This window comes from Lachancea thermotolerans (assembly GCF_000142805.1).
Source record: "Lachancea thermotolerans CBS 6340 chromosome H complete sequence".
NCBI classification, from domain to species: Eukaryota; Fungi; Ascomycota; class Saccharomycetes; order Saccharomycetales; family Saccharomycetaceae; genus Lachancea; species Lachancea thermotolerans.
In genome coordinates this window covers 638,732-664,947 of record NC_013084.1, presented here as the reverse complement: position 1 = coordinate 664,947, position 26,216 = coordinate 638,732, and the positions used below count along the sequence as shown (strand labels likewise).

At 46.3% G+C, this 26,216-nt stretch overlaps 12 protein-coding genes and 1 non-coding gene across 13 annotated transcripts; 7 read left to right on the top strand and 6 right to left on the bottom strand.

Annotated features, from left to right (window-relative positions):
* Positions 1-20: 20 nt before the first annotated feature.
* Positions 21-1,208, bottom strand: PEA2 (Pea2p; the record flags this gene model as incomplete). The annotated part of the gene is made up of 1 exon (XM_002556158.1): positions 21-1,208. One exon carries the CDS (start codon positions 1,206-1,208, stop codon positions 21-23), a length of 1,188 nt encoding a protein of 395 aa, XP_002556204.1.
* Positions 1,209-1,559: 351 nt separating this feature from the next.
* PPH3 (phosphoprotein phosphatase PP4 catalytic subunit PPH3) lies at positions 1,560-2,483 on the top strand (the record flags this gene model as incomplete). The annotated part of the gene is made up of 1 exon (XM_002556157.1): positions 1,560-2,483. One exon carries the CDS (start codon positions 1,560-1,562, stop codon positions 2,481-2,483), a length of 924 nt encoding a protein of 307 aa, XP_002556203.1.
* A 293-nt stretch (positions 2,484-2,776) lies between these two features.
* RAD55 (putative DNA-dependent ATPase RAD55) lies at positions 2,777-3,979 on the top strand (the record flags this gene model as incomplete). Its single annotated transcript, XM_002556156.1, has 1 exon — positions 2,777-3,979. The coding sequence occupies one exon, from the start codon at positions 2,777-2,779 to the stop codon at positions 3,977-3,979; it is 1,203 nt and encodes a 400-aa protein (XP_002556202.1).
* An 828-nt stretch (positions 3,980-4,807) lies between these two features.
* Positions 4,808-6,016, top strand: KLTH0H07414g (KLTH0H07414p; the record flags this gene model as incomplete). The annotated part of the gene is made up of 1 exon (XM_002556155.1): positions 4,808-6,016. One exon carries the CDS (start codon positions 4,808-4,810, stop codon positions 6,014-6,016), a length of 1,209 nt encoding a protein of 402 aa, XP_002556201.1.
* Positions 6,017-6,410: 394 nt separating this feature from the next.
* KLTH0H07392r lies at positions 6,411-6,484 on the top strand. The gene has a single exon. It is a non-coding gene; the product is annotated as a tRNA-Val (tRNA).
* A 133-nt stretch (positions 6,485-6,617) lies between these two features.
* Positions 6,618-8,963, bottom strand: UBP3 (mRNA-binding ubiquitin-specific protease UBP3; the record flags this gene model as incomplete). The annotated part of the gene is made up of 1 exon (XM_002556154.1): positions 6,618-8,963. One exon carries the CDS (start codon positions 8,961-8,963, stop codon positions 6,618-6,620), a length of 2,346 nt encoding a protein of 781 aa, XP_002556200.1.
* A 351-nt stretch (positions 8,964-9,314) lies between these two features.
* On the bottom strand, positions 9,315-10,064 carry SHU2 (Shu2p; the record flags this gene model as incomplete). The annotated part of the gene is made up of 1 exon (XM_002556153.1): positions 9,315-10,064. The coding sequence occupies one exon, from the start codon at positions 10,062-10,064 to the stop codon at positions 9,315-9,317; it is 750 nt and encodes a 249-aa protein (XP_002556199.1).
* Positions 10,065-11,734: 1,670 nt separating this feature from the next.
* On the bottom strand, positions 11,735-12,601 carry PET122 (Pet122p; the record flags this gene model as incomplete). The annotated part of the gene is made up of 1 exon (XM_002556152.1): positions 11,735-12,601. One exon carries the CDS (start codon positions 12,599-12,601, stop codon positions 11,735-11,737), a length of 867 nt encoding a protein of 288 aa, XP_002556198.1.
* A 235-nt stretch (positions 12,602-12,836) lies between these two features.
* On the top strand, positions 12,837-14,078 carry OXA1 (membrane insertase OXA1; the record flags this gene model as incomplete). Its single annotated transcript, XM_002556151.1, has 2 exons — positions 12,837-12,872; positions 12,963-14,078. The coding sequence occupies 2 exons, from the start codon at positions 12,837-12,839 to the stop codon at positions 14,076-14,078; spliced, it is 1,152 nt and encodes a 383-aa protein (XP_002556197.1).
* A 234-nt stretch (positions 14,079-14,312) lies between these two features.
* Positions 14,313-20,216, bottom strand: BEM2 (GTPase-activating protein BEM2; the record flags this gene model as incomplete). Its single annotated transcript, XM_002556150.1, has 1 exon — positions 14,313-20,216. One exon carries the CDS (start codon positions 20,214-20,216, stop codon positions 14,313-14,315), a length of 5,904 nt encoding a protein of 1,967 aa, XP_002556196.1.
* A 1,433-nt stretch (positions 20,217-21,649) lies between these two features.
* Positions 21,650-22,654, bottom strand: MYG1 (Myg1p; the record flags this gene model as incomplete). The annotated part of the gene is made up of 1 exon (XM_002556149.1): positions 21,650-22,654. One exon carries the CDS (start codon positions 22,652-22,654, stop codon positions 21,650-21,652), a length of 1,005 nt encoding a protein of 334 aa, XP_002556195.1.
* Positions 22,655-22,891: 237 nt separating this feature from the next.
* Positions 22,892-23,212, top strand: PET100 (Pet100p; the record flags this gene model as incomplete). The annotated part of the gene is made up of 1 exon (XM_002556148.1): positions 22,892-23,212. One exon carries the CDS (start codon positions 22,892-22,894, stop codon positions 23,210-23,212), a length of 321 nt encoding a protein of 106 aa, XP_002556194.1.
* Positions 23,213-23,760: 548 nt separating this feature from the next.
* Positions 23,761-26,024, top strand: COG3 (Golgi transport complex subunit COG3; the record flags this gene model as incomplete). The annotated part of the gene is made up of 2 exons (XM_002556147.1): positions 23,761-23,829; positions 23,895-26,024. The coding sequence occupies 2 exons, from the start codon at positions 23,761-23,763 to the stop codon at positions 26,022-26,024; spliced, it is 2,199 nt and encodes a 732-aa protein (XP_002556193.1).
* Between the last annotated feature and the right edge of the window lie 192 nt (positions 26,025-26,216).

The window sequence follows — 26,216 nt, the reverse complement described above, 5'->3', positions numbered from 1 at the left end:
ATATTACAGATAGGACATGTCTATAGATTGTGCCCCGACCTCCGCGTCCTAAAGGAGGATAGTTCTTGCTCCAGTTGCTTCCGTAATTCGCGCTCCTCCTGGAGCTCCTTTTCATATCTGTTTTGGGTGTCTGTTAGGACTTTCTTGAATTCACTCCGCATAACGCCTATTGAGTACGACTTGCTCCCGCTTGCGGCGGAACTAGCACTCGCGTTCGATACCGGCGACGAAGCGACTAGAGTGGGTGTATTTAACGACGTGTGGTACTCTAACTGTGACTTCAGCTCTTCCCGTTCCTTAGTTAATGCGTCACAGTTCTCCTTCACGGTTGTCAGCTCCGAGTGGTACGTGAGAAGCTCGTGAGATAATTCCTTGTTGGTACGCGTCAGCTTGTCTATACTGTGCAAATACTCATTTCTATCGCCTTCGAACTTTTTGGTGAGGAAACTGTGTGCGAGCTGCAGGTCTTTCAATGCCACAGCGACATCGCTATCTCCGGTCTCATCTTTGCGGTCGTTATCTCTATCCTGGTTTTCAGCCGGCGGTTGCGTGAGACCAACGTTACGCAAGAGGGAGTCTATGCATTCTTTGAAAAAGGTTATGTCGTCGCGTGGGGATTCAGGCTCTAGAGTACTTGGCTTCAATTCAACTCCATGTTGCAGTGCACCAGATATTAAATAAGAAGTAACTTCGTCTAACGGAGACGGCTGAATACTGCGACTCATACCGGAGCTGCTCTTCTCCAGGTCGTCGCAGTCGCGACCACCCTCTGCTGCGGTCAAAATGGATTGCAGGGCTGCCTGGTCCAGCGACACAGACTGCAGTAGCGCCATTAGTGCCGCATAAAACGCATTTTGCTTTTGGGTGATCTCAGACGTCCTTTGTTTGTGCGCGTTCTGGATTTGCTCATTCAACACCACTAATTCGTCCAGCGAGGGACCGGGCCCGGCCCTTTCATTTTGCATTGTCGTGGCTTTGAACATGGCGTACTCAACTCGCAGCTTCCTGTCCAGATCAATACCACGCTCCCTATCACCATAAAGCACTGAGTCTAAGTAGTCAAGCTCTGTGGCAAGCTCCGCGCCGCTATATACCTGCTCGCGTTTTAAAAAGACTGATAGTTCGTCGTAGCTTGTCGGGTATTTGTCGCATTCCGGATCTGAGAAGAGTTTAGGGTTTGCGGCACGTAGCAGCTTTAAACCGCCCATTGTTGAGTTCTGGCGAGCGTCGGCGGCGGTACGTTGTGGCAGATCTTGCTGACTCCCGAAGGTGTTGATACTTGAAATCTCAAAGTCAAAAGAAACGGCCCCGAAAAAATGAGTTTCTTGACACTAATGAGAAAAATTTCTTCGGTTTCGCGTGCGATGAGCTAGAAACGCGTTGATGACAGAAGAATAAGGCTCTCTGGCGACTATTGGAGCAGGACTCAGGACCTAGAAGGAGCAATAACAATTCAGGGCAAGCGCTTGACCCCAGTCTGATAAATATAGGTGCACTCCTCCATATTGGAAGATCGTCTTTTACCCAGGGGTTTCTAGCTCGAGAGGCAAACCAAGCAGATGAAGGTGGACGAAACAATCGCCCTGCTCAGGCAGGGAAAGCAGGTTTCGGAGGAGACTGTGTATACGTTGTGCCTGCGTTCGCAGGAGCTGTTGATGAGCGAGGCGAATGTGACACGGGTGGATACGCCGGTGACAATTTGCGGCGACATTCACGGACAGCTTCACGACCTGCTGACGCTGTTCGACAAAAGCGGCGGCGTTGAAAACAACAAATATGTCTTTCTCGGAGACTTCGTGGACCGCGGGTTCTACTCCCTTGAAAGCTTCCTACTGCTTTTGTGCTACAAGCTGCGATACCCAGATCGGATTACAATGATACGAGGCAACCATGAGACGCGGCAGATAACGAAAGTGTACGGATTCTATGACGAGATCGTCCGCAAGTACGGGAACAGCAACGTATGGCGCTACTGCTGCGAGGTGTTTGACTATCTTTCACTTGGAGCGGTTGTGGACGGACAGGTGTTTTGCGTGCACGGCGGTCTATCGCCGAATGTGACAACTGTGAACCAGATCCGCGCGATCGAGCGGAAGCAAGAAGTCCCACATGAGGGCGCAATGTGCGATCTATTGTGGAGCGACCCTGACGAGGTTAGCACATGGAGTTTGTCTCCGCGCGGTGCCGGATTTTTGTTTGGGCGCAACGAGGTGGATCAGTTTTTACACTGTAACGGGCTTGAGCTGATCGCGCGCGCGCACCAGCTCGTGATGGAGGGTTATAAAGAAATGTTCGGAGGTGGACTCGTGACGGTGTGGTCGGCGCCCAACTACTGTTACCGGTGCGGGAACGTGGCGGCCGTACTACGGATTGAAGATGGGCTGAGCCGCGAGTACATGATCTTCGAAGCCGTTCAGGCGCAGGACGATGTCGGCAACGCTATCATCCCCACGAAGAAGCCGCAGATGGACTACTTTCTGTAGTCGTGCACACGTTCTTATCACGTGTACGACATGTGACGGAAACAGCCCATATCCCGTGCATCATGACCGTCACTCGAGGAGGCGTGCACGCTGCGCGCACCTCGCCCTTGTAACATAGTATGCAGCATTTTTAAGTAGGCGCGGGCCCCGGCGGCGCGCGGTGTAGTATGTGTTGATATCGCTAGTGTTTGCGCTTCGTTCTGTGCTCCGCGTGCTGCGTGAGGTCCGTTTTTTCACTTGTCTTGTTCGCCATCTGTGTTCTACTCCAGGCCGATAAAGTCGCGAACAAACCGATGGCCATCGGCATCTCGCTCTCGCAGCTTATCGACGATAGCCCGCCGCCACTGCGAAGCGGTGTCGCTGCACTCGACGACGCGCTAGGCGGTTGGCACTCTCGGTGCATCTACGAGCTGTTTGGGCCCCCGGGCACGAGCAAGACACGCATCGCACAATCCCTCGTTCAGAGCGAGATGGCACGTGACGGCACGTGCTTGTGGGTCGACGCTCACGTTCACACACCATTGGAGACCCTGGCTTCGCCGTCGCAGTCCGCGCGACCTGCCGAGGCCGACGCACAATCCCGGGCCAGCGATGCCGAGGGCGATGAGCGCGCCAGCTCCGAATCACCGTCCCGCGGACTGCATCGAACGCGCCTGACATCATTCGCGCAGTACGTTTTTTTCTTTCAGAATCTGCGAGAGCGCTACGAGCTTGTCGTTCTGCAGGGCTTCTCGCAGGTGCTCACAGACTATATCCACGCACGCGCAGCAATGCCGCTGCCGCGCGCGGACTCTGCGCACGCGATCAAAGTCAAGAGCCTGATTACCCTTTTCACGCTGATCACCAAATACGCGCACGCGTATAACGCCACGATAGTGCTCGTGAGCGACGCGATGAACACCTCGTATATGGGTGGAGTGCATCACGTGCCGCAGGAGCATGTGACTTTCGCGGACGACTCTCGGTTTCTGATGCGCGCGCTGAAGCGGCGGCCCGTACAGGTGCTGCGGAGCGCGCTGGTTGCGAACCTAGGCATAGGCCCGCACGACCACCTGTGGGAGGTTTTCGTGCGGCGCCGCGTCGCTTTGATGTGGGACTGGGATTGGCGCACTCCGTTTCGACGCGTCCCGCGACGCATGGAGGTCGCGTTGGTATACGACCCTGCGCGTTCCGCGGCGGCGCTGGCGCGCGTGGAACTGCAGGATGGCAGTGCCCTCGCGCGCGAGCGCGGGCGAGAGCGCGAACAAAACGACCAAGAGGGGGCGGCGGACCACGTGATCCTCTCGTCGTTTTCCAGTAATATGTCGCCGCCGCAGCTGTCACCTGGCACGGAGCCGCCACGCAAGCGGGCGAAGCCCGCGGCGTGGCAGGGCCCATCCGAAGACCGCTGCCGCGCGTCACAAGCTCTACCACTCACGCCGAGGTTCCAAGAGCTGCGCGCGCGAAACACCGACCCCCGCGCCAGCGCGGACGTGCTTTACGACAGTGAGGGTTAGTTGGTCACATGCGCAGATCATCTGTACGGCTTTAACCCCGGCGCGACACGCCCATAAAGGCACCGAGCTGCCGTTGCCGTGCCAACAACGCTCTCACGTGCCGCGTGCCTTCGGCTTTCATCGCGCATTTTACAGCTGCAGTGTGCGCAGCGCACCCGGCTCCGCGACCTAGGTTCAAGCCCCCCTCTACCATTCTGCGCCCCGCAGGCGCTGCACCCCTCAACGCGACATCCACAAGAGTTTTACTGTTTATAGAAAAAGCGCCGTGTCCACGTGACTGGGCGCCTCGTCTAATAATAAGCCCTCACCTCACTTGGCCTTCGCCTCAAGTTTCTCTCCTCGTACGGAGAGCCTGCTAGGTTCCTGCGGCTGCCTGCGCGTTCCTATGCGCTTCCATGTGCTTCTATGCGCGTCTGCAGGCTCTGCATACTCTCAACGACCTGCGAGTCTTCATTCCTCTCCTGCAGGGACATGCAAGATCATACAGAATTCAGCATGCCAAATAACACGCTTTAGCTGCACCAAGTCCAAGTACTTACTCCAAATGGTTAAAGCACCATTTTTGATGCTGGCGCGTAATGAAATGGCGCGCAGCGCACGCCACTGCAAGCAACCACGGCAGCACGATTGAGGCAGGCCGACCATACAGTCGCTGCTGTGCTTCTATTAATGTTTGAAATACGCGGCCGTGGTTGATCTGATGGGAGGGACCTGGGAATAGTATATAAGAAGCTTGGAAGATGGCTGGTTTGAGATGCAGCGGTCGAAGTTCCCGTTCAGTAGCACAAGACACTCGCTTTAGCCAGTCACCGGTTACTTTCGATCGCTATGCAATTCTCTACAGTCGCTCTTATCTCGTCGCTAGGCTCTGCCGCGCTGGCGCAGCAGTTCCTCAACACCACCACTCCATTGAGCTCGGCGCGCTCGTCCTCGACCGCATCTTTGGTGCCTTCCAACGCTGGGGAGACCACCACCTACACGGACTACGAGGTTGTCACCGCGTTCACCACCTACTGCCCTGAGCCAACCACCATCATCACCAACGATGAGACCTACACTGTGACCTCTGCCACTACTCTAACAATCACCAACTGCCCATGCACCATTCCAAAGTCCACCACTAAGACCGCCACTAAGGAGGAGCCTGTGACCGTGACCGAGGAGGAAGTCGTCACAGCTTTCACCACCTACTGCCCAGAGCCAACCACCTTCTCTACCAACGGCGAGACCTACACTGTGACCTCTGCCACTACTCTAACGATCACCAACTGCCCATGCACCCTAACGAGAACCACCACTAAGTCTAGCTCTGAGGCTCCAGCTGCCACCTCCACCGAGACTACCAGCTCCAAGGCCAGCTCTGAGGCTCCTGTCGCCACCTCCACCGCGAGAACTATCACTGTGACCGAGGAGGAAGTCGTCACTGCCTTCACCACCTACTGCCCAGAGCCAACCACCTTCTCTACCAACGGCGAGACTTACACTGTGACCTCTCCAACTACTCTAACCATCACCGACTGCCCATGCACCTTGACCAGAACCTCGACCACTACTAAGACCGAGGCCACCTCCACTGTCGAGGGAACCACCGTCACTGGCACCACCGTCCCAGGTACCACTGTCACCGGCACTACCGCCCCAGGCACTACCGTTACTGGCACCACTGTCACTGGTACCACCGGTCAGGAAACCACTGTCCCAGGTACCACTGTTGAGGGCACCACTGTCCCAGGTACCACTGTTGAGGGCACCACTGTCCCAGGTACTACCGTCACTGGCACCACTGCTCCAGGCACTACCGTCGAGGGCACCACTGTTACCCCATCTTCCGCCAAGGGTACCACTGCTGCCACTCCTTCTGTGAGCTCCTCTGCTGCTACCCTTTCCTCAGTCACTATTTCTACTGAGCAAGGTACTCACGCCGCCACCTCCGCCACATCTTCCCACTCCATTGCTGTCCAGTCTGAGGCTGGCGCTAACAAGATCGCTGTCGGTGGTGTTGCTGGTTTGGCCGCTGCTGCCGCTTTGTTGATCTAAGCTGCAGAGGTAACTATTCAATCTACTTGCTGGATTATTCAGTTCATGCTTTAAAATAGCAAATTCGTTCGTAAATTCGATAATTTAATCATCTTTTTCGGTTTTCTTGACCGAGCAACTCTATACGCAAACGCTTGTGTGGCTGACATTGTTGTTGGATAGCGCCCTCTTCGTCCCTTTTAACACTTGTGCTGTGTTCTTGGTCATCGTCCCCGTACCATATGGCTAAATTATAACCGGCTTGTAATATCAAAGAGCCGAAGTATTGCAACCGTTAAGCCGGCTTACACTATGCAAGATTACAAAAATTTAAAGTTGCAGAGTATGTTACTTAACACACAGTCGATTGCTTTGTACGTATTAAGATTAACATTGGGCTAACTTATCATCAAATGGTTTCGTGGTCTAGTCGGTTATGGCATCTGCTTAACACGCAGAACGTCCCCAGTTCGATCCTGGGCGAAATCAATTTTTTGTTCACATTTTTGGTTTCATGCAAAGCTATGACCTTGGACAACATCAAGCGAAGGCCGCGCTTTTAAACTTGTTGGTGCTGCTTAATAATTTTATTTTTTTCCTTAAATCTCACAACTACACAATATTACAGTTTTTGGTATATTAGTATATAGGCTGTCCTCGAGTCGTTTCCTTCCTCGCCGCCCTTCAAAACCTCATCTTTCTCTATCTCCTGCACGTTGGTATCGTCTATCCTGTACCACTTATTGAGGGTTTCTTGGTAGACGTCACAAGTGTAATGACCGCCACTGGGGCTCACGCCGTGATGGTAGACGACCCCTATCAGCTTGTAGTTAGTTCCCGCTTCTTTGTAAAAGGAAGAGTGTACGGAGGAGATTGTTGCATCGGGGATTGCCAACTCATGGCCATAATGTATCTTCTTGCGGATCTTCTCCACATGACCGCTATATGCGTTATAGTTGACGATCTTGCTCTTGTCTGTGTTATTGATAAACGAAAATCTCTTGAGTTGGATTAAGAATACTTCCGGAAGCTTGTCGATAAACGTCTGCTTCTTGGCTTCCACGTTGTTGCCTGACGAAGTTTTGAAAGGAAGGTGCTCCATCTCGCTGAACTTCAGGAAGGCACTGTCCAAGTCGTTCACGTCCGGATCAGATATGTCGAGTTGAATAGTTTGGAATGGATCCAGCGTGATAGACTGGGGTTCTTTGTTCTGTGGAACATCCAGCACAGACCGAAATTGGCCCCCGAAAATGACGGAAATGGGAGATGGTTCAACTACAACCGTCCTCTTGGCAGCCGTCTTAGTTTTCTTTCCCTTCTTGCTGGTGCTGCTGACTTCTTGCCAGCCGTTTCCAGAAGTGTCGTCAGCGTCGTCGACGTCAGCGTCATACTTCTCGAGCATGCTCTTGATTTCGTTGGATGAATCTTTTATGAACTTTGCATCCTTGTATTTTGCGAGGTTTCTGATGAAGACTGTTTTGGTGTCCTCATCATTGATGCTATTGATCAGGCTTATCACCTCACTGTCTGAAAGCGAGTCGATTGAGTTTACGAATTCCTCATGCAGCTGGTCTAGAAGATGGGTCAAAAACTCTTCAGCGTCTTCCTGATGACCCCATCTAAGATCCTTGAATTTGGGTAGCTTTGACAAAGTTTTGTAAAAGTCGTCAGGTTTAATAGCATCTGCTAAAGCGCTAGAAATATTAACGCCACTACTGCTCCTGGAAGCTTTCTCTCTTTCGAAAGCCTGCTTGTCAAATTTCCTGTAGAGCTCCAGACAGGCATCTAAAAGCAAAAACCCAGTGCTTCCCATCTTGGCAGATGTCTTCACACTTATTAAGTTCATGAGGTTAACGAAAGGTTCACAAAATAGCAGAACTTGCAAGATGGAGCTCATGAAACATATGTTTCCGGTATTTACAATACCTCGAGGAATCACCGACTGCAACGCCATTCCAGCACCCTTGTATTGGTCGGCTGTGTACTTGACATATTGGGGGTCGAAACAGACCCTTAAAGCCACAACCCCCAGCGGTTCCAGACTTTTTACGGTTGGTGGAACGTATTTTTTGTCCTTCTTTTGGTCCGAGGCTGATGAAGGCGATGCCTTTGGCACCGCGCTAGAGGCAACCGCTGACCAAGATTTAATGACCTTGGTGGGAGCAGCTTGGCTAGTGACAGAAGACTTCCTGCTTTCAGTCTCTTTTTTCTCTTGTTCGGTTGATTGCTCCGACTTTTCCGTTTTCTCGGCTGCATTTAATTCTTCAGAGGAACTAGCCTGAGGAGTCTCCACAGGAGTTTCGACGGATTCTAGGGCTGATGCTTCCACCTCCGGGTCTTGAGTCTGGCTATTCTCGCCAAAATTGCCGCAATATATTTCACCGAAGGCCCTCAATGTCAATTCTCTTCTCTTTTCCTGTGCTTTGCTGAACTCACTTTCATCGGTGTTTGCAAAAAAAGGGTATTCGAGCTTGAGATCTGTGGTGCTGACCGAGTTGGCATTCCCTAATTCAAACTTGTACTGGTTTTTGATAGTGATGGGGACACTTTTGCTGGCACCTGATGGTGAAGCAGCTGGGATCGCCGTGCCGTTCGAGGTTGGTCCAGATTTTCCATTGGCATAGAAGTGGACCCCATTGTGATGGTTGTTGTGATGGTTGCCGGCTTCAGTTTTACCATTGTTTTCAACTTTGTTGTAGTACTTTTTTTTCTGGCCGCTAGGGGGAGGAACGCTTCCGCCACCGTAATACATCATGTTTGGATTAATGCCGTAACCAAGGAATGGGGCACCTTGCCCAGCGTACATATCCATCGGCATTGGGTAACCGTACCCGTACTGCGCGAACGTATTCGGGTTGCCATACACGCCCATTCCATATTGCATGCTGGCTGGAGGGCCCGCAGGCGATGTCGGCGGGTACATCGAATACGAGCCTTCCTGACCGTCTTTGGAAGCTGCGCTTGACATCGTAGTTGATAAAAGTTATTTCAACTTACAAAGCAAACTCCGATCTGTGGCAAATCGTATTCTCCCACTATTTTCACAGTTTAATTTCGTCTAGCAGAGCAAAAAAAGCTCACTTACTTTCACTCAGAAAAGCTCAAACAGATGTTATGAACCGACGTAATTTACGAATGCCTGACAATGCGTCAAAGGCTCTTGTGGAGGTCTTGAATAGCCCTTCGTATGGCCGATCTTCGACTACTGAATTCACACATTTTACTTCATCCGTGGAAAAAATTTTCGTTACTTAATGACAATTTGACTAAGGTTCGGTCACGTGAAAGCCGCTGAGGTGGATGAGATCCTGCTCACACTTCAGATGACGACGTTCAAGTGTAGTTTTAACCACTCGTCAAGGTTTTGAATGGTTATTAGGTAAACCGTAGCTGCTTTATGCGTAAAATAGGTCAGCAACTCGGGAGTTGTTTGTAGCAGGATGGCAAAGGCTAATAGATGGGGACACATGATGATGTCGTGCCTGAAATAGCGTCGGGAAGCACCCTTCGGTGGCATAGACGCGAAAGAGTCAGTAATAGATGCGCCGGCACGTAGTTCTGTTGTGGCCTTGGAGTACAGTGATGGTTCTTCGTCTGTGAGCATTCTTTCCTCAAATAGCGTGTTGTATTCGTCGCAAGAGCAGAACCAGTGGCGGAGGTCAACGCACACTGGCGGACTTTGAGGACCCTCTTGCTTAACTATGAGCCTATGTAGCACAGATTGTGGCTTCTCGTAGAGTGTGTTGATGAGGGCACTCGATTGGACCGCATTCCCCAGTTCTTGCTCACTTGCAACTGGTGGTGACGGGGAAGTCCTGAGAGTTTCAGTTGTTGTTTCCACTTCGTCCGGTTCTGTGCCGACGCTAGTAGTCAGAGCAGCACTGGTTTCATCCCTTTCAAACACATAGATAAACATGTTGTTGGAATCGATGAGAGACATAGCTCTCACAAAGAAGTCACTAGGAAACAAATGGTACAGGAATGAGACTGTAGTCTCGTTGAGTTCGCCATCCTTATCTAGCAATTGTGCCAAAAGTTGGGAGTAGTCTATGTAATGCTCGTCAACCATTGAAGTTTATTTTTGATATTTTGGGAATGAAGACAAGGTTATGATTTGACAATGGTTTGAACAGTTGAAACAAGCGGGTCCAACACAATCCAAGAGATCTTTTTTGCTCGCTCGCGGTTGGAAAGAGAGTCATAATCCCAATGATTTCCCATCGTGGCATTCACGTTGAGAAAAAGACTTATTATTAGGGCAGGCCTGCTATTATTGATGAGAGGAATGGCTTTACGGTTTATCTGAAGGTGTCATCAAGAATTCTCTACATTTAAAGTCCTTCTCAAGTTTTCTTTCTTAGGAGGAGGTGGCTATGCGGCGAGGTCGGAGCCACTTAGCGCGACCCCTCTGCTTCTTGTATGAGAGCGTTCCACCTGGCAAATTGTCAAAAGGTGCAAATACACAGAAAGGGCATGACCTAATACTATTTAAACTTTTTAGTAGTGCACATGAGCCAAGTAGCCGACTGCCACGCTTTTTCCATGAGACCCGCTTGAATGCTCGCATCAACGCTTCTTGGGCATCAACCAAACCCAAAACCGTCTTTGTACGCAGGCTTATCTGAAAAAAGATTCTGTGAATGGTACGTTGGGCTTCATAGCTCATTAACGGGCGTATTGGGCTTGGCTTACTGCTTAATAATAAATCATGGGCTCTTAGAACCTTTTTTCAGCTTTGAATAGTTGGATTATGTGCGATCTTTGAAGAAACACGAGATTACATTGACTTGTATTTTGGCGTAAACGGGCGCTAGTATGCGTATATTAGCTTCAAGAGATTTGTGGGCATATCTTAGATGTAAATGTTGTTCGAGCCAAGGTGTTACAAACATGCGATCTTTAGGGTGTTTCACATAAAACCGATCGATATGCCCAGTTGAGACCGCAGCAGTTGTGCGGTTCTAGTATTTATTTCATCGAGCAAATAGAGCAGGGGTTATATATATATGCTCTTATCATTATAAGCCTTTTAATAATATTCTTTACTGTGAATGTTGATATCGAACTCACAAACAAAAAAGCATTCGATTTAAGTCGGAGTTTTTTGGCCCGCTCCAGTGTTCGAAAAACATTATTATAACATCTATGACACCTCACTAAAAGCACGAGCTCTTCACAGATTCGACAGCGGTAACTGCATTCATGTATTTAATTGACTACTTTTACCACTTTTGAGGCGAAGTTATAAAGTGGTTCCTGTAAGGTTCTGTAGCTTTCTTGTTTTAAGGTCATTCATAGAAATGGGTGCGGAGGTGCTAGCCAGCTAACGCTTCTGGTGCAAATTGAAGCATGTGTATCTGGATTTCGCTAAGTTTGGTGTCACAAATTGATCATGCGGCCAGCATGATTGACGCCCGGGAAGTTCTGAAAGAAGCGTGCGATCTGCCACTCACAAGTTATAACAGAAGGTAGTTGGACTGCTGGTCCGAGCTTCGTGAGCGCGGGAGATCAAAGGCCCCGTTATAATACAATCGAAATTGATAGTACGCATCAAATTTGATCATACGCTAATTCTGGAATTAGGATATATAAGAATATGTTGTTAGCCAACAGTTTACCTCAAAGATGGATGCCTTTCGAGGTCTGTGTACTCGGCTCACTAACGCTATACACCTAACTGTTAAAGAAACACACTCTGCGCCTCAAATGTACTAAAAAGGCTAGGTGATATGATGACTTTTAAGAATGCTTCGATGAACCGCTCATGAAGTATTTTGCTGCGAGCGGCGGTAGTGAGATGCGCCGCTCAGTCAAAAACTGCATGAGTTTTGTTGACCGGTAGACGTCGTCTCGCAAGGTTTGGAAGAGAATGCATACGCTGTCGGTGTAATCGAGAGACTTGTGGGTTTCGTAGAATGTACTGAAGATTCGAATTTTAAAATCTGCGTCCAGGCGCGGCTGCAGAAGAGCGAGGTTGAGAAGTAAAGGAAGAGTCCACCGGTTTTTTATAGCAATCTTGTTTTCTTCAAACAGGAGTTGGGCAAGCAGGTCGCGGTCCGCATTTGCAGCGGACTCAGCAAGGTACGGAAAATCACGGACCCTAAAAACACACGTTTCGTCTACATTTCTATCGATATCCTCAAGGAATACTTTCCACTTCTCACGGAAAGAAATGCTACTACCAGCGCTCTTGGCAAAACTCTCGACTTTAATACGCAAAAGCTCTTCATGATATTGAGCAAGGCCATCGCTTTCGCCATAAAACTTCTCAAAATGCATGCATAGCTGACGGGGTATGAAGGGCTTACTACCATGTAGCGCAACCGCTCCTATGCCACACAACAAGCGCGGCTTCACCATCAAGACCTTCCGGCCCATCACAAATCGATACCATAGATAATCAACAGACGGCACATGTGCGTGCTGAACGCTTTTTGCCAAGAAGAGATGCAAGAAGCTCTCTTCTAGTCGATCAAGGGGAAGTTTTCTAACGTCGTTGAGCAGAGAGTCAAACTCGAGGTTCAAACATCGGGCAAAAAGCCCTCTTCTAATGTCCGCACTAAGCAGCTCCTTCGATGGGCCATAAAGAACCAAACTTTTTTTCATGGATCATCTAGGCTCTTGCGAACTCCGTTTGAAGATCGTACAAGCCTAAATAAAGTTGAGCTATCTTCTTTAAAACTTACCGAGAATTAATTTGTCCGCCTTGAATCAACGAATTATTACTATGATAATGGTGAAAAAGACAAATTTCATGAAAAATTGAAGTAGGTAAAATCCACACTATCAGCTCTTAGTGACGGAGAAGGAGTTTCGAAGCAAGGCCATAGACCCAACCCGAATGTTCAGAAATTGCGTTACAAGGAGCGCAAGACTGGTATGTCGATTATTAATAAAAAACGAGCGACTAGTTTCTCTTTCGCTCAATAACTGAAGAATACTAACGAGTTTAAAATTTAACAAATAGGCAGCAAGGAGCAGCTCGATTACGTGGCAACCAAGACTGAGCGGGCCATCTTTCATAAGGTTCAAGTCCTCTGTGCCACAGCCGGGTTTAAATACAGAGATTCAGACACAGCTGCCATCTCTCGATGAAATTTCTGGGGCTACTGACGCTGCAGCATCATTGGCAGACCAAGCCTCTCAAGTTGTCGGAGAAGCTTCGAACCACATTGGGTATCTTAGCAGCATAGGGCTTGCCAAGTCTTGGTGGTGGCCTCCCGATTTGATCCAGAATATTATGGAGCAGATTCACGTGTACACTGGGCTACCTTGGTGGGGAACAATTGTGACTACAACGGTTATAGTCCGTTTGCTGATGTTTCCTCTATATGTGAAATCTTCAGACACTATAGCGCGTAATTCAAAGATAAAACCAGAGCTAGACGCTATCAATTCAGAATTGATGGGGACTACAGACATGGTCGAAGCTCAACGAGTTGCTTTGAGAAGAAAGAAACTCATGGCTGAGAATGGGATCAAAAACAGGTACCTAGCAGCTCCAATGCTTCAGGTGCCCGTTGCTTTGGGATTCTTTTCCGGAATCAGGCAAATGGCAAACTACCCAGTAGACGGTTTTACTAATCAGGGCCTCGCTTGGTTCCAAGATCTTTCGTTGGCGGACCCCTACCTGGGTCTCCAAGTAATCACTGCTTCAGTATTCATCTCCTTTACCAGGCTGGGAGGCGAAACAGGCGCTCAACAATTTTCCCCCGCCATGAAGAATTTCTTCACTGTTATGCCGCTTTTATCAATTCCCGCCACTATGAATCTTGCATCTGGTGTCGTGTTATACTTCGCTGTCAACGGTGCATGCTCTGTGCTACAGACCCTTGTTCTGAGGAACAAGTGGATAAGAAAGAAGTTGGATATTGCTGACGTTGTCAAGCGCCCGGCGTCAACTACTGGCCCCGCAAAAGGTATCATTGAGACGTTCAAAGAAAATATGAATAAGGCCAGAGAGCAAGCAGAAAGAAGGCAGTTAATGCAAGACAATGAGAAGAAGCTGCAAGAAGCCGCGAAAGAGCAAAAGTCCAATTCCGCAATCAAAATCGTCCGCAAATCCGATCTAAAGAGGAAATGAAAGTCAAAATTCGCTTCCTGTTCAAGGCTGAGCAGAGTACAGCTTGCCGTTTGTAAATAGACAATTCACATAGAATCGTGCTTCCGTGATTACTTTTTAATGGATTATACAGTAGAAAACTCTCCTACCTTGCTTATTATACAGTAAATGCTTGTTTGCGTTGAATTTAACGCGAAGCTAGCCAGAGGATCAGCTCAAAGTCTTTACTTTCCTTTCAGTTCTGAAAGAAAGTATTTAGAAAAAGTCAGCTGGGTTGCGTATGAAAGACTGCAAAATTGTTTGTAGGGCACCCAGAGTTGGACCCATGCTAGATGCAAGGTCATCCTGATCAATAAAACTCATTGAAAACACGATAGCCAAGTTCGTGGCATCCATACGATTGTTTTCGACGTGTTCATCTACGCGATGTAAATGCTCGAAAGTCCTTTTCATCATATGGAAATTGTAAAGTGGCAAGCTCTTAAGAGCATCTTTCATCCCAGCTTGGAATTGCTCGTAGTCAATTTCATTCGACTTGTAACTCAGTGCCAAAGAAACAAATAATGGAAGCTTTTCCTTAGTGAAAAGTGAGTCAGGTAATTCCCTCAAGTATAGCTTAAAACAACCAGCTATGGTGTTGATTTCGAACCATCTGTCATCTTCTAATGTAAAAGAGTTACTGACCGCTCCTTCCTCATCAAAAGCATTTTTCAAAGCATTGATGCTTCCAACAGATCCAGGAACACGGTATAGCCCCATTTCGTCCAAGCCGCGTAACTCAATCTCTTCTAGAAGTTTCACCACTATGTTAGGGATGATGCTGCATTCACGCTCGCAAACGTCCTCGATAGGAACCCCGAAAATTTTGTTGGAAGTTTTTCCCTTGTACTTCTGAGAGTGAAAGGAGTACCTCCTTGAGATATTGATTAGCCTGATCCATTCCATCATGTCGATGTAACTTGTCCCCTGAACAATATGCTCAACCCCATTTTCCATGACAATCTTGAAACTATGGTCGGTTTGCGGGAGCTTGTTAATCCCACTGACTGGTATGCACGACTTAATTTCAAAGGTTCTAATTGAATAAACAGGCTTGGTGTCCTTGAAAACGCTGGATGTTATGTCAGGAAGTTCAAAGGGTGAAATAGAACCATTCGGCTGAACACCACTCAGCAGTATTGCGTTCAATCCATGTGTTGACGATGAGCTAGAAAAGCCGCCAATTGAGAAAGGCCTTTTAAAAAAGCCTCCTAGCTTTTTTCCCATACTTCCATTGCTATGCGTAGACGAATTTGATATAATGGAGCTCCGCGTCCCAGTGGTAGCAAGTGAACTTCGTTTTCCCGCACCAGGGAACTCAGGATCAACTGGGGGCCCCCTTGCAGGGCTTTGGCCCAGGCTTAACAAAGATGGTGAAGAGCTTAACCTATTTTTATGCTTCACCGCATGCTCTAGCATATTTTTACGCTTTGAATCGTTATCCTGGATTGTTAATTCCATCTTCTTCTTTTGGTCCCGCTTGATCTTATCCACCTCTGCAACGATTATGCTGTTGAACAAACCAGATGCCTGGTATTTGCTCTTTCGCGCCTCTTCCGCTGCCTTTTCCTTAGCCAACTTTCTAAAAGCTTTCCCAATATCGACGATTTCGTGAAAGAGAATTGAGTTCTTTAGGTCACTATCAAAGTTTGTAGATGAACCATCCTCACTATGGCCTCCCACGTAAGGAACCATCTCCCTGAAGTTTATAATAATGTTGTTAACAAATCTTCGCTTATCAAAGTTTATCATACGAGAATTCTCTATGCTCATGTTAGGGACAAACTGTGATATTTCGAGCAGCCTCGTTATCAACCACCCAGGACAAGGCGAGAGGCTTTTGGGCTTGGAAATTTGAGACTCATCATATTCGACAAAAAACCTTATTTGCGCATCAATGCCATCAAGAATGTTAGAAACATCTTTGACTTCTGCAGCATTGGGCCCTGCTAGTTTCTTGTGAGCATTTTTCCATAGCATCTCGTAGTACCTTGACTCTGGTGCAACAATAGCATTAGTGAGACATGTTTCCAGAAATGAGGGGACATGTGGCGATATAGCAGTAGTGCACTTATCTTGTTTTCCGTCATGAAACAAGTCCATAGAAGAATTCTTCCAGCGGGTGAAGTTTAGGAGCTGAAGAATTATTGTGCAAATGTTTGCTCTGGTCTCAATGGTGTGATCAGGATGAGCAATTTGTAGGATAAAAAATTGAGTGATTGAAATGTGCAACTTTATGATCATCTGAACAGAAGGCGCCAGCTTATCAAACAACATTTCATTCTCTCCGACCGAGAGTGTCGTCAGCCATGTAAAAACATTGAGAATTTCGAGATCATCTAATTGAGAACCCGCAGACTGGATTATACTGTGCGATATAGTGTGAAGGGGGTATTGGTACAAGCTTACCAAAGATTCGTTGGAGAAAAGTTCCAAGATTTGGGAAACATCAACCCAGTCCTGGTTAGAAACCAACGCAAGCTTGTCGCATACAAGCTCGTTTAACCCATATACCCACTTTGGTAGTTCGCTATAATCGTCAAAGCTCAGGCGGTTGAAAGAAGCAACGAATTTGTCTTCGAGAACAGGGTCGTTCATATGAATGCTCAGATCCCGTAACGGGATGGTGGTGAAATCTTTCAAGTAGCTCTGAGTAAGCCGCTGCGTTTTGCTCACTCCTAGAGGCCTGTACAGCTGCTTTTGGTAGCAAGATTTCAGTTTTTTAAATAGAAGTTTCAAAGTAGTTTGTAGCTGCTCAAGCTCAGCAACTTCTTCGCGAAACTCTGGTTGTTCAAGCTTACTTTTTGAAAATAGTTCCACCCTCTTCTTCCATTCTTCGTTGACTTCTTGATCCATGATCTTCAAAATATCTAGAAACGTAGTGTTGTTAACCAGACAATCTGTAAAGTCCGAATAATGAAGATTGACCAAATGCAAAAGAGCCTCCATGGCCCCAATTTGAATTTTCGCCATGTAAGTTAAATTAACTTCATCCTCTTCCGTAACCTTTATGTCCCATGCAGGAAACCTGCTGTTGCTACTCGTCGCATCAACAAATCCGGAAAATCTACTTGAGTTAACACTCCCGGAGTACCTTTGCTTCCCACTGTTGACAACACGCGATATCGAAACAGCACCGCTAACAGCTCCTATGAATCGTTTAGCGAGGTTCTCAAGGACTATTGTCGTGGTGGTGAAACTTCTATAAGTGTTGAAAAATGTCTCCGTAAAAATGTCATTATCCATGAGAAGCCTCACGAAAGCATAATCCAAAGGCCCCACCGATGCACTGTCCGAGCTTTGTGCTCGGCCGTTCTGTCTTTTCCTCTCGTGGTAAAAATATTTTTCCAGGTCTTCCGTATCAACGACTTTTGAAAACACAGAGGTTGTTAAAACCAAAACATCAAACAATTTATCAAGCGTTGCGCACTTAAGAACAACCTGGATGAAAGATTCGTTGATTGATCCAGTTGATTTTCCAATATTGCTGAAAAAATCAAGACTTTCCATGGCAGAACTTAGCCGATTGATGTCTTGAGAATCTCTTGCCGCCGTTATAGATGAATGTTGAGACATACGCTTAGGTGTTTCAATAACAACACTAGCAGGTCTCGATCTGCCATCAACGTCATCAGCGGCCTTGAAAATGATGTCATCGGAAATATGAAACATGTCCATATCGATGTTGAACGCATCCCTGATAAGTTTCAATAGTTTTTGCTTGTTTGAAACCTTTGATGATATTTCCTTCGCTACAGGCTCGTCGATTCTCTCCACGCCAGTAATAGATCCTTGGTCATAGTCTTGAATTAATTTTTGAGGCGCACCAACTTTTTGTGTGCTTACGGGCCGTCTCTTTGTTTCATTCCCAGAAACGCCTGCTGCTCCGATCAAAGAATCGCGAGGAAAAATTGAGTAATTAGGAAACATATCATTGAACAGCATAGGAAGATAACTGCCGGTGAGAAGTGCACTCCTTCTAGTACTAGTGGCGGAGTATTGCTTTTGGCAGATTTTAGGAGGCTCTAAAGCCAAACTCAGGTCCATTATGGCATCGATGTTCATTTGTTCTTGATCCAGATGGTATTTCCAGTAGCGGAAAATTGTGTTTGTAATTTTTCCATCATCCACCGGGATGGCAAGCGCACTTCGCTCGGTTTCGTTGTCAAATTTTTTGGCCTGTTCGATACGCTGGTGCCATTTGTAAAATGCATTTTTTGTTCGATGTATTTTTTTCTCGAGGTATTTGAACTTCGTATCAGGCGGAAGATCGTTGGCATTAATTGCTAAATCGCCAAAAAAGGGAATGACACTTTCTCGTATGCGAGAATCATTCAGGTTTGGAGGAGCCAAGATGAAGACACTATTAGTTGATTTTGAGGATATCTGCCTTCTATCCAACTGAACAATAGTTGGCACCCAGTCTTTAAAAATAACTCTTAGCGTTTGTTCAGGAACAAACTGCCAAGTAGATGCGAGCCTCAATACAGGAACAGAACAGATGATGGTGGCTATTGCCAGCCATGAGACCATGTCACCTAACTTCTCGAACTTGCAACCCAATTGGACCCATGTGCTGAGCACCGTTGCTCTCTGGTGAGGCGTGAATGCTCCGTTAGAGACAAAAAGATGTGTTGTTAGCAATCTACCAAGGAAATGGACATTTTCAGAATTTCTGAATACCATGGGATTCATGTAAATATGCTTCTCGTTGAACTTTGACTCATACAGCAAAGAGTAGTCTATCTGCGGGCTCCACTCTCTGATAAACTTGTGATTGATTTGGTGAACGCTGCGCGCAACGTCATCAAGGTCGAGTTTCATAAACTGCTCAACATCGACTAGCATCCCTATTTCCTCGGGAGAGGATCTTTGCTTTGTGAATGAGCAAAGCGTGCTTAACCTGTTTTGACGTTCAACGATCGAAACCTTCAAATTAGTAGAGATTTCGTCGTCATGCAATGAAATAATGTCCACCAAGTCCACAATCTGGGAGAAGAGCTTGTCATCCAGCAGGAAGCCTGAGAAAACGTCCAAGATTGCTTTGACTACAAGTGCCAATCTTTCCGTCATCAGTGTATCCGCCTTCGCGGAGATCTGATGATGTTGCCTTGCCGAGTTTACCAGCTTTACGCGATGCCTAGTGAAAGTAACACCAAACAATTGAAAAATGTTCAAGAAGACGCCGAACTTGTCAATCAGTGGAAGAATCAGCAAAACATCTATAATTTTGCGGGTATTCTCGTCGTTGTTATAAGGGCAAAAAAGAATCATATGACATATGCTTTCGTTGCTTCCAGAAAGCAAACGGCCATCCTTATCAAGCTTCAACTCTGGATGCGGATATTCCTCGCTTAAGTAGGAAAGGTCGTTTTGTTGTTTTTCCACAACTGCCAACGGCTCTTCAGCCTTCTGAGCAGGTTGAGCAGGCGAAAATGTCTCATGATACTGCTGCTCCATAAGGTGGGCTGGGGGCGGCAGGTTTGGGTCAAAGTATTTGACGTTTCCAATGCCGCTTTTATACAGGCTGAGGACACAGCCCCTGAGTGCTGCTCTGTGAAGCCGGAAATTCGAGCCTCTCTTACTTCCAGACTGTGGATCTAATGATGCGCTACTGTTTCCGTAAACCCTACTGTCTCTATTATTGGCTGCCTGGAAGGGTGCTGCCTTGTTAACCCAACCGACCTTAAATGTAGTGTTGTCGTAATTATCGTTGTTAAGAGAGGGCAAGGGAACTTGCTGCCGGCTTGTGCCATTTGTCTCAGCGCTAAAGCTTGTGACCATCGTTGTACGGTCATCTGCGACTGTGGAATTAGTGTGAGTGTCCTCGTGCTTTAAATCTTCACCGGTGATTGATGCCCTGCTTGACGACAGACTGCGATTCGAACGGTTGCTAGTTTCCGAGAGATATATCGAGGGCGAGGATGTCATGTGCTTGCCAAAGACGGTAGGCTTCTTCTGGAGAGCTTGGGAATTAGTGGAATGCGATGAGCCCTCCGGCTTATTCCAGTGCTGTGCAGGTGAAGCCTGACCTTGCGAGCTGTGCTCGCTATGGCGGTCATCCGAGGACGACGAGGAGCTTGACTTTTTTCCTCTGCCGGACCACCTAAGACTCTTCATTTAGCGATGCGAGATTCTGTGCGATCTTCAAGTAAATTGAGTCCGTCCCAATCCTTCTTATTGTATCGCGCAACTCAGAGCTCTCCTCTCTCCTGCAAATTTTCAGAAATGACCCCGTCCGTTTGCAAACTGCCCTTTCTGAGCTGGGAGATGGCTGGAATGCTTACTGGGCTTTATCTGAACCTCTAAAATTGGCGTGTTCGTTCCCTTCGAGAGTTAAAAGCTTTCCTCATTTTCGCACCGTCCCCAAATCAACGAAACAAACAGGTCATATCATTTTAGACGCAAAACAAACAATCGCAAGCCTCCTGAAAACCTTGCCTCCAATCGTGATCTGCCCTTTGTGAACGCTAAGAAGGTAGAGACGAGAGCTACCGTATCATTCAAAAGAGGTTTTAAGCCTTAAGCAGCCAGAACTTTCTGACGTTAGTACAACTTCTAGTTAGTTGAACGTAGGGCTTACGTGAAATGATGATCAGAGAATCGTGTTTCTAGCACCTGTCAGGTGCTCACTTGGCTAGTTGAGTCGTCAGTGGCATGTGTTCTACATTCCCCAGAACGAATGCTCGAACATTGTAGCGTAGAAACTAATATTTTCAATGCACAATAATATGTTACAAGTGCTGGGCACCACTCGGCGGCTAGCGGAAGGTCGAAGCGTAAATAGGAGTGGCTGAGAAGGGGCCCGTAGGGTAGTCGAAATTTCACAAAGCGCAACCTAAAGACCGCGGATGAGTGAAAGAGGACGAAGGACGGACTTAGATGCATATCAAGTTCGTTACAGAGTCTCTCCAAACATAATGGAATATCTTGACATCGCAATTTTCATGTTAGCCGGCGCTAGTAGCTGATTTTGGTCCAAGACCAAGGATACAGTAACAGCGCTATGTTTGATCTCAAAATGCCACATTTTTGTACGGGCGCAAATAGATAACATTCCCCATTTTCGATCACGAAAACAGAGATCCCCTGAGAAAGACGTTGAAAACAAAAAGAACCTCGTAGCATGGCCCGTAAGCTGTGGGCATTGGAATCGTGGAGTGCTTATGATTACATACATGGGCTTCACTTTATGGTACGTAGGGCAAACTAATGATCTTCCTGATGCAAGTTTTGTCTCAAGCGGAAAGATAAGAATACCGAAAAAAATAGCCGCGTTCAGAACGCAGTTTTAATAAATACTTTATATTATTCGCAGCACCCCAAAGCGGTTTGGCGGCATTCTTAGGGAAACATTCTAAGAAGGGTCGGCCAGCCACCAATTGACTTGAATAGTTTGAGTAGGCCTCATCAAATCAAGCTCATTAGTTTTATCGCAGGTATTGTGTGTTTCAGGCACCACGATACCTCTAGGAACAGGCTGAGGCTCTAGAGGAGTTTGGAAACTTAAGCACGCGACTGTCCCCGCACAAAAATAGACGCACCGCTTGCATTCAAAGGCTCATTTGCGCCAGTTTCAAAACAGTATCTTTAGAATCTGCACCTCCAATGAACCCAGCAGCGTGAATGAATATACAACCAGGCAGTCCACTTTTTTCACTTAGCTCATTATCCCTTAGCCCTCTTAGAGGCTCGGGAAGGCCTTCTCTGAACTTGAAGGATGTAGCAGACACAGGGACAGTGGATACTCTCCATTTGCTTGAAGAATCTTCAAAGAGCACAAATAAGATCTCACCCACGATACCTAATTCTTTCTCGATATTGTAGAGGTGCTCCTTCCATGGACAAAACTGTTTCAAGACAATAATTTTACCGGATGGATCTTCTTGCAGTCTGTTTTGCACGGCGTCCCGAACCAAAGCCTTTGCAGGCATCCACGATTCTCCGTAACCCTTAACCAAGTTAACAAAGACCTCGCCAATAAAATCGGACGCTTTGAAAAAGCACTTATCGAAGCTAGCATCTGAACAGTCTCCATTCCAGTTGGGGTTCATACCAGAGATGATACCAGGTATGGTGATATTCTTATCGCTGAACTTTGGTTTGACGCCCAAATCTTCAGCATCAAAGTTGCTGATACCATTATCGTTAGCATCAAGAGATTCAACGAAGTCCTTGTAAACTTTCTCGTATAAAAACTCAACATCAGACTCATCAAGTTGAGGTTGCAGGGTTTTTATAATGTCTTGGCCGAAATGTTTGTAGACAAGTCCTGCACTTGAGAGTTTAGTCTTGTATTTCTCACTGAAAGTCTCAAAGAATTCACGTTGGTGATGGTCAAAAAGTCTTTTCTCAACGTCATATTTACCACTCACGTCGACGACAATATCACTCTCTTCCCATTTTGCTGGATCTCTAGATCTCACGACCTTGGCATCTTTAAACTCTGGAAGGACTCGAAGCATGTAGACGGCCAAGGCCTCATCTGCATGAAAAGATCCTGAATGTGTACAAATTTGTTTCGTCATGTTAACCTTCGCTCTTTTATGCACCGACATCAACGTTTTCACTACTTGAGTTAAAGAAAGTAAATTAAATGTTAAGTATTTTCCGGAGAAAACAAATTTATCTATTTCATCTTCTATCGGCGCAGAGAATTACATTAGGGCTTAAAAGAAGTACTGTTACGCCTGCCTCCTCATTCTTGTCCACTTTTTATCCTAATAGAGGTCAGAAGGGAACCCCTCGAATTTATTAGACTATTGAGATAACTCGAATATTGCCACCATTCAACTATGAAGCTGCCTTTCAGATATACGCGGTCTCAGTTGGAGGTCTTCAGGTTTGCGTTCTGCCTACTCTCACCTGTCGCAATAATGTACTGGATTGGTATTGATACTGACAAGAAGCTGAACGTTCCAGGGTTTTGGCCAGATCCAGAGACTCTGAATAAGATTCCCAAGGAGCCTTACGAAATCAAAGCAGAGCTCGCAAGAATGAAGAAGGAAAGACTTGAAAAAAGATTACGCTTAGAGAAGAAGATCGCGGAAGAATACGGTATTGACATCGAAGCAGAAAAGGCGCGTATTAAGGAGGAGATGAACTCTGGAAGGTAGAGTCATTTGGTTGTAAGTTGCCCTAGTTAAACTAACATGAAGTTCAAACATCTTTGCTTTTCATGTTTATGTTATGAGGGGCCGGTTTATTTAAATTTCAATCTTGTATATACATGTCTAAGAATGAATTAAGATACGAGGAGGGCCCTCCAGCCGGGGCAAGAAGTTGACACTGGAACTTCACTAATGTATGCAAGACGACGTAACAAAACGAATGTACAAACTGAAGACATGAGAAACAAACCCATCAGAAGCATCAAGGAAAAGCTTAATGGTGTCACTTAATGTTCGCGATAAATTACCAGCTTCAAGAACAACACAATGCGGCATGCTTTTACTTCTGATCACTCTCGAAGCTCACACAACACCAAGCCATAATGGCTGCTAAAATATCGCACGGCATTTTATCTAATCGTTGCCTGTATTGTTCGGCGGTTTACCTAATTTTTACATTTTGGGCAATGCACAATATATCAACATAAATAGTTATTTTACTATCTAATTTTCGAAAATTGTTTTGTGTAGTAACTAAGCAGCTTTGAACAACAATGACAAGAAGTAGGGGGAACTCTCTTGTACAAAGTATCGCAACTCACGCTCCTTCAGGGAAATACTTAGTATGTTAAGAAAGGTGGAAACTTCAGAGTCTTATACACTCGACTAACATTGTACTTGACTTTAGTCACCAAGTTTACAAGATGATGAATTACTAGGCAAGCTCCGAAGAATTGGTACGAGTTACAAACAGATCGAGGTTCGCGCGCAACCAGAAGCTAGATGCAAAGAAAACAAGTATTCAAAGTATGATCAATATGTGACCGGTGTTGATGTGAAAGTGAGTGAATATCAAACAGTGATTGATCAAGCGGAAAAGATAAATAAGCAACTTGCTCTCACAGTTGACAAGTTCTGCGCTATATCATCAGAGACTCGTGATTTCACAGAGTCAACCTATGAACTCTTCGAAAAGTTCAGAAATCTTGATGATCTCCACAAATCTATAAGGGAGTACCTCAGTTACTTCGAAGCGTTGGATCCGATTGTGAGAGGTTTGCATCACTTTTCATCTCCAAACATTGTGAGGAAGAATTCATTCAAGTCCAAGTTATCGAAAATAGATGAGTCTTTACAATTTCTTTGCGAACACAAAGAGTTTAAAGACGCAGAAGCTTACCGCATCAAGTTCAAACAGTGCATGGTCCGTTGCTGCAGCCTTATGGCTACTTATTTGTCGAACTGCTTGCGTTCTATGTTCGAAGAGGTCGTTAAATCCCTCGAAGGTATCTCGCAGTCGGCGACCAGAGATGCGCTACTGTACAACAAATTTTCTTCTATTGCAGCCGATTTTTATTCCGTGTCAAGGGAACTTTCATCCCGCTACTCTAGTAAGCATCATCAAACATACCACGAAGAGTTAAACAGCATTTTACAAGACTGCTACAATGAATATTTCCGAATCAGGATCAAGCTTCTAGGTCCCCTAATCTCGAGTCAGCTGGAAAACAAAGAAGCACAACAGAAGAACTTTTCTCTAGTGAAGGATATACAAGACAACCTGCTCTTTTTTACACAGCTCTGCGAGGATGAATATAGCCTTATCGTACAGTTCTTTCCAGAAAAAGAGGGTAAGAAAAGCTTTAATGAATGGCTTTTTCATCTCTGTGAACCCCTTCACGATCACGTCAGAGAGAAAGTGTTACGAGAATCCGATGTGGCATCATTATGCGATGCAGTTACCTTGCTCAATAAGTATTACCAATTTGAAGAAAACTCGGAAGAGTATGATGCACAATTTAGAAGCGTTCAGCTTGACAAAATATTTGAGCCCCTACTTCAGGATGTTCAATACAGACTAATCTTTAGAGCACAAATATATGTCGAAACAAGCATCATCGCCTATAGACCCACGAGAGACGCTTTTTCCATCAATCATCGCAAGGGTGGACTGTCAAAGATCGAAAAAGGTGATGGTATTGTGAAGTCATTCCTCGACAGTATATCCGAGTCTAAAGACGAGGTCGAAGAGATGCACTCATGCTACCCACCTGTCACCAGAGCAATCGCACTTCTATCAAAAATTTATCAAATGGTAAATTCATCTATATTCGACACTCTGGCTCATCACATAGTCCATGACTGTGTCGAATCCCTAAGAGCGGCGCTTCGCCTAGTTCGAGAATCTGAGGATAACCTCGATGTTAACCTATCCTACCTGAAAAATCTTCTGATGCTGCGAAAGCAAGTACAGAACTTTGACATTCAGTACGTTTGCAACGAAACGTATGTCGATTTCTCGGGCCTGAGAGACTTTCTTCGGTCTTTGGCGCATGGTGGACTATCTGCGGCTAGCAACTCTGTTTTTAGTCTGGCTCGCGAAGGTGCTCCAAAGGTTGTCAAAAACATGGTTGATGCACGCTCTGAGCTTTCGGTTGAGCTCCGAAATGCCATAAAAGAGCTGACGGAGACTGCGGCCCACGAGATAGTAGGAGGATGCTTAAACTGTTCCGGAGTATTGATTTCTGACAACACTCAACTCAGGAAGAATGTTGAGGTTATTCTACCCAGGATATACAACCAAATGTGCATTTTCATAAAAGACCACGAAGTCCGGATTCACCTCATTGACGCGATACAGGACCTCGTCATCCGTGCTTACGCAGACTATTACGAAGATGTGACTCAACAAGCAGAAAACGGAAAAATAGCAAAGGAAGACGTCTCAGAAATTATGTATGTCGATGTCTTTGCCGACTTGTTCAACAACGTTGCAAGCCAATTAGAAAAGGGGGGTGCAAGCAACTCAATTGTCTAAAATTTGACTTATAAACACTTTACGTAACATCTCACTATTGATCTAAGATTCTTCTTCTTCGTCCAATGGGTCGTAAATGTTTTGTGACATAAGCCTGTTTAACTCAGCCTTGATGAAATCCACCTTAGTCGGATCTACTAGTAAATGTGTGTCGTCAAGCTCCTCAAGGATAACATCGTTCTTGTTTGTGTC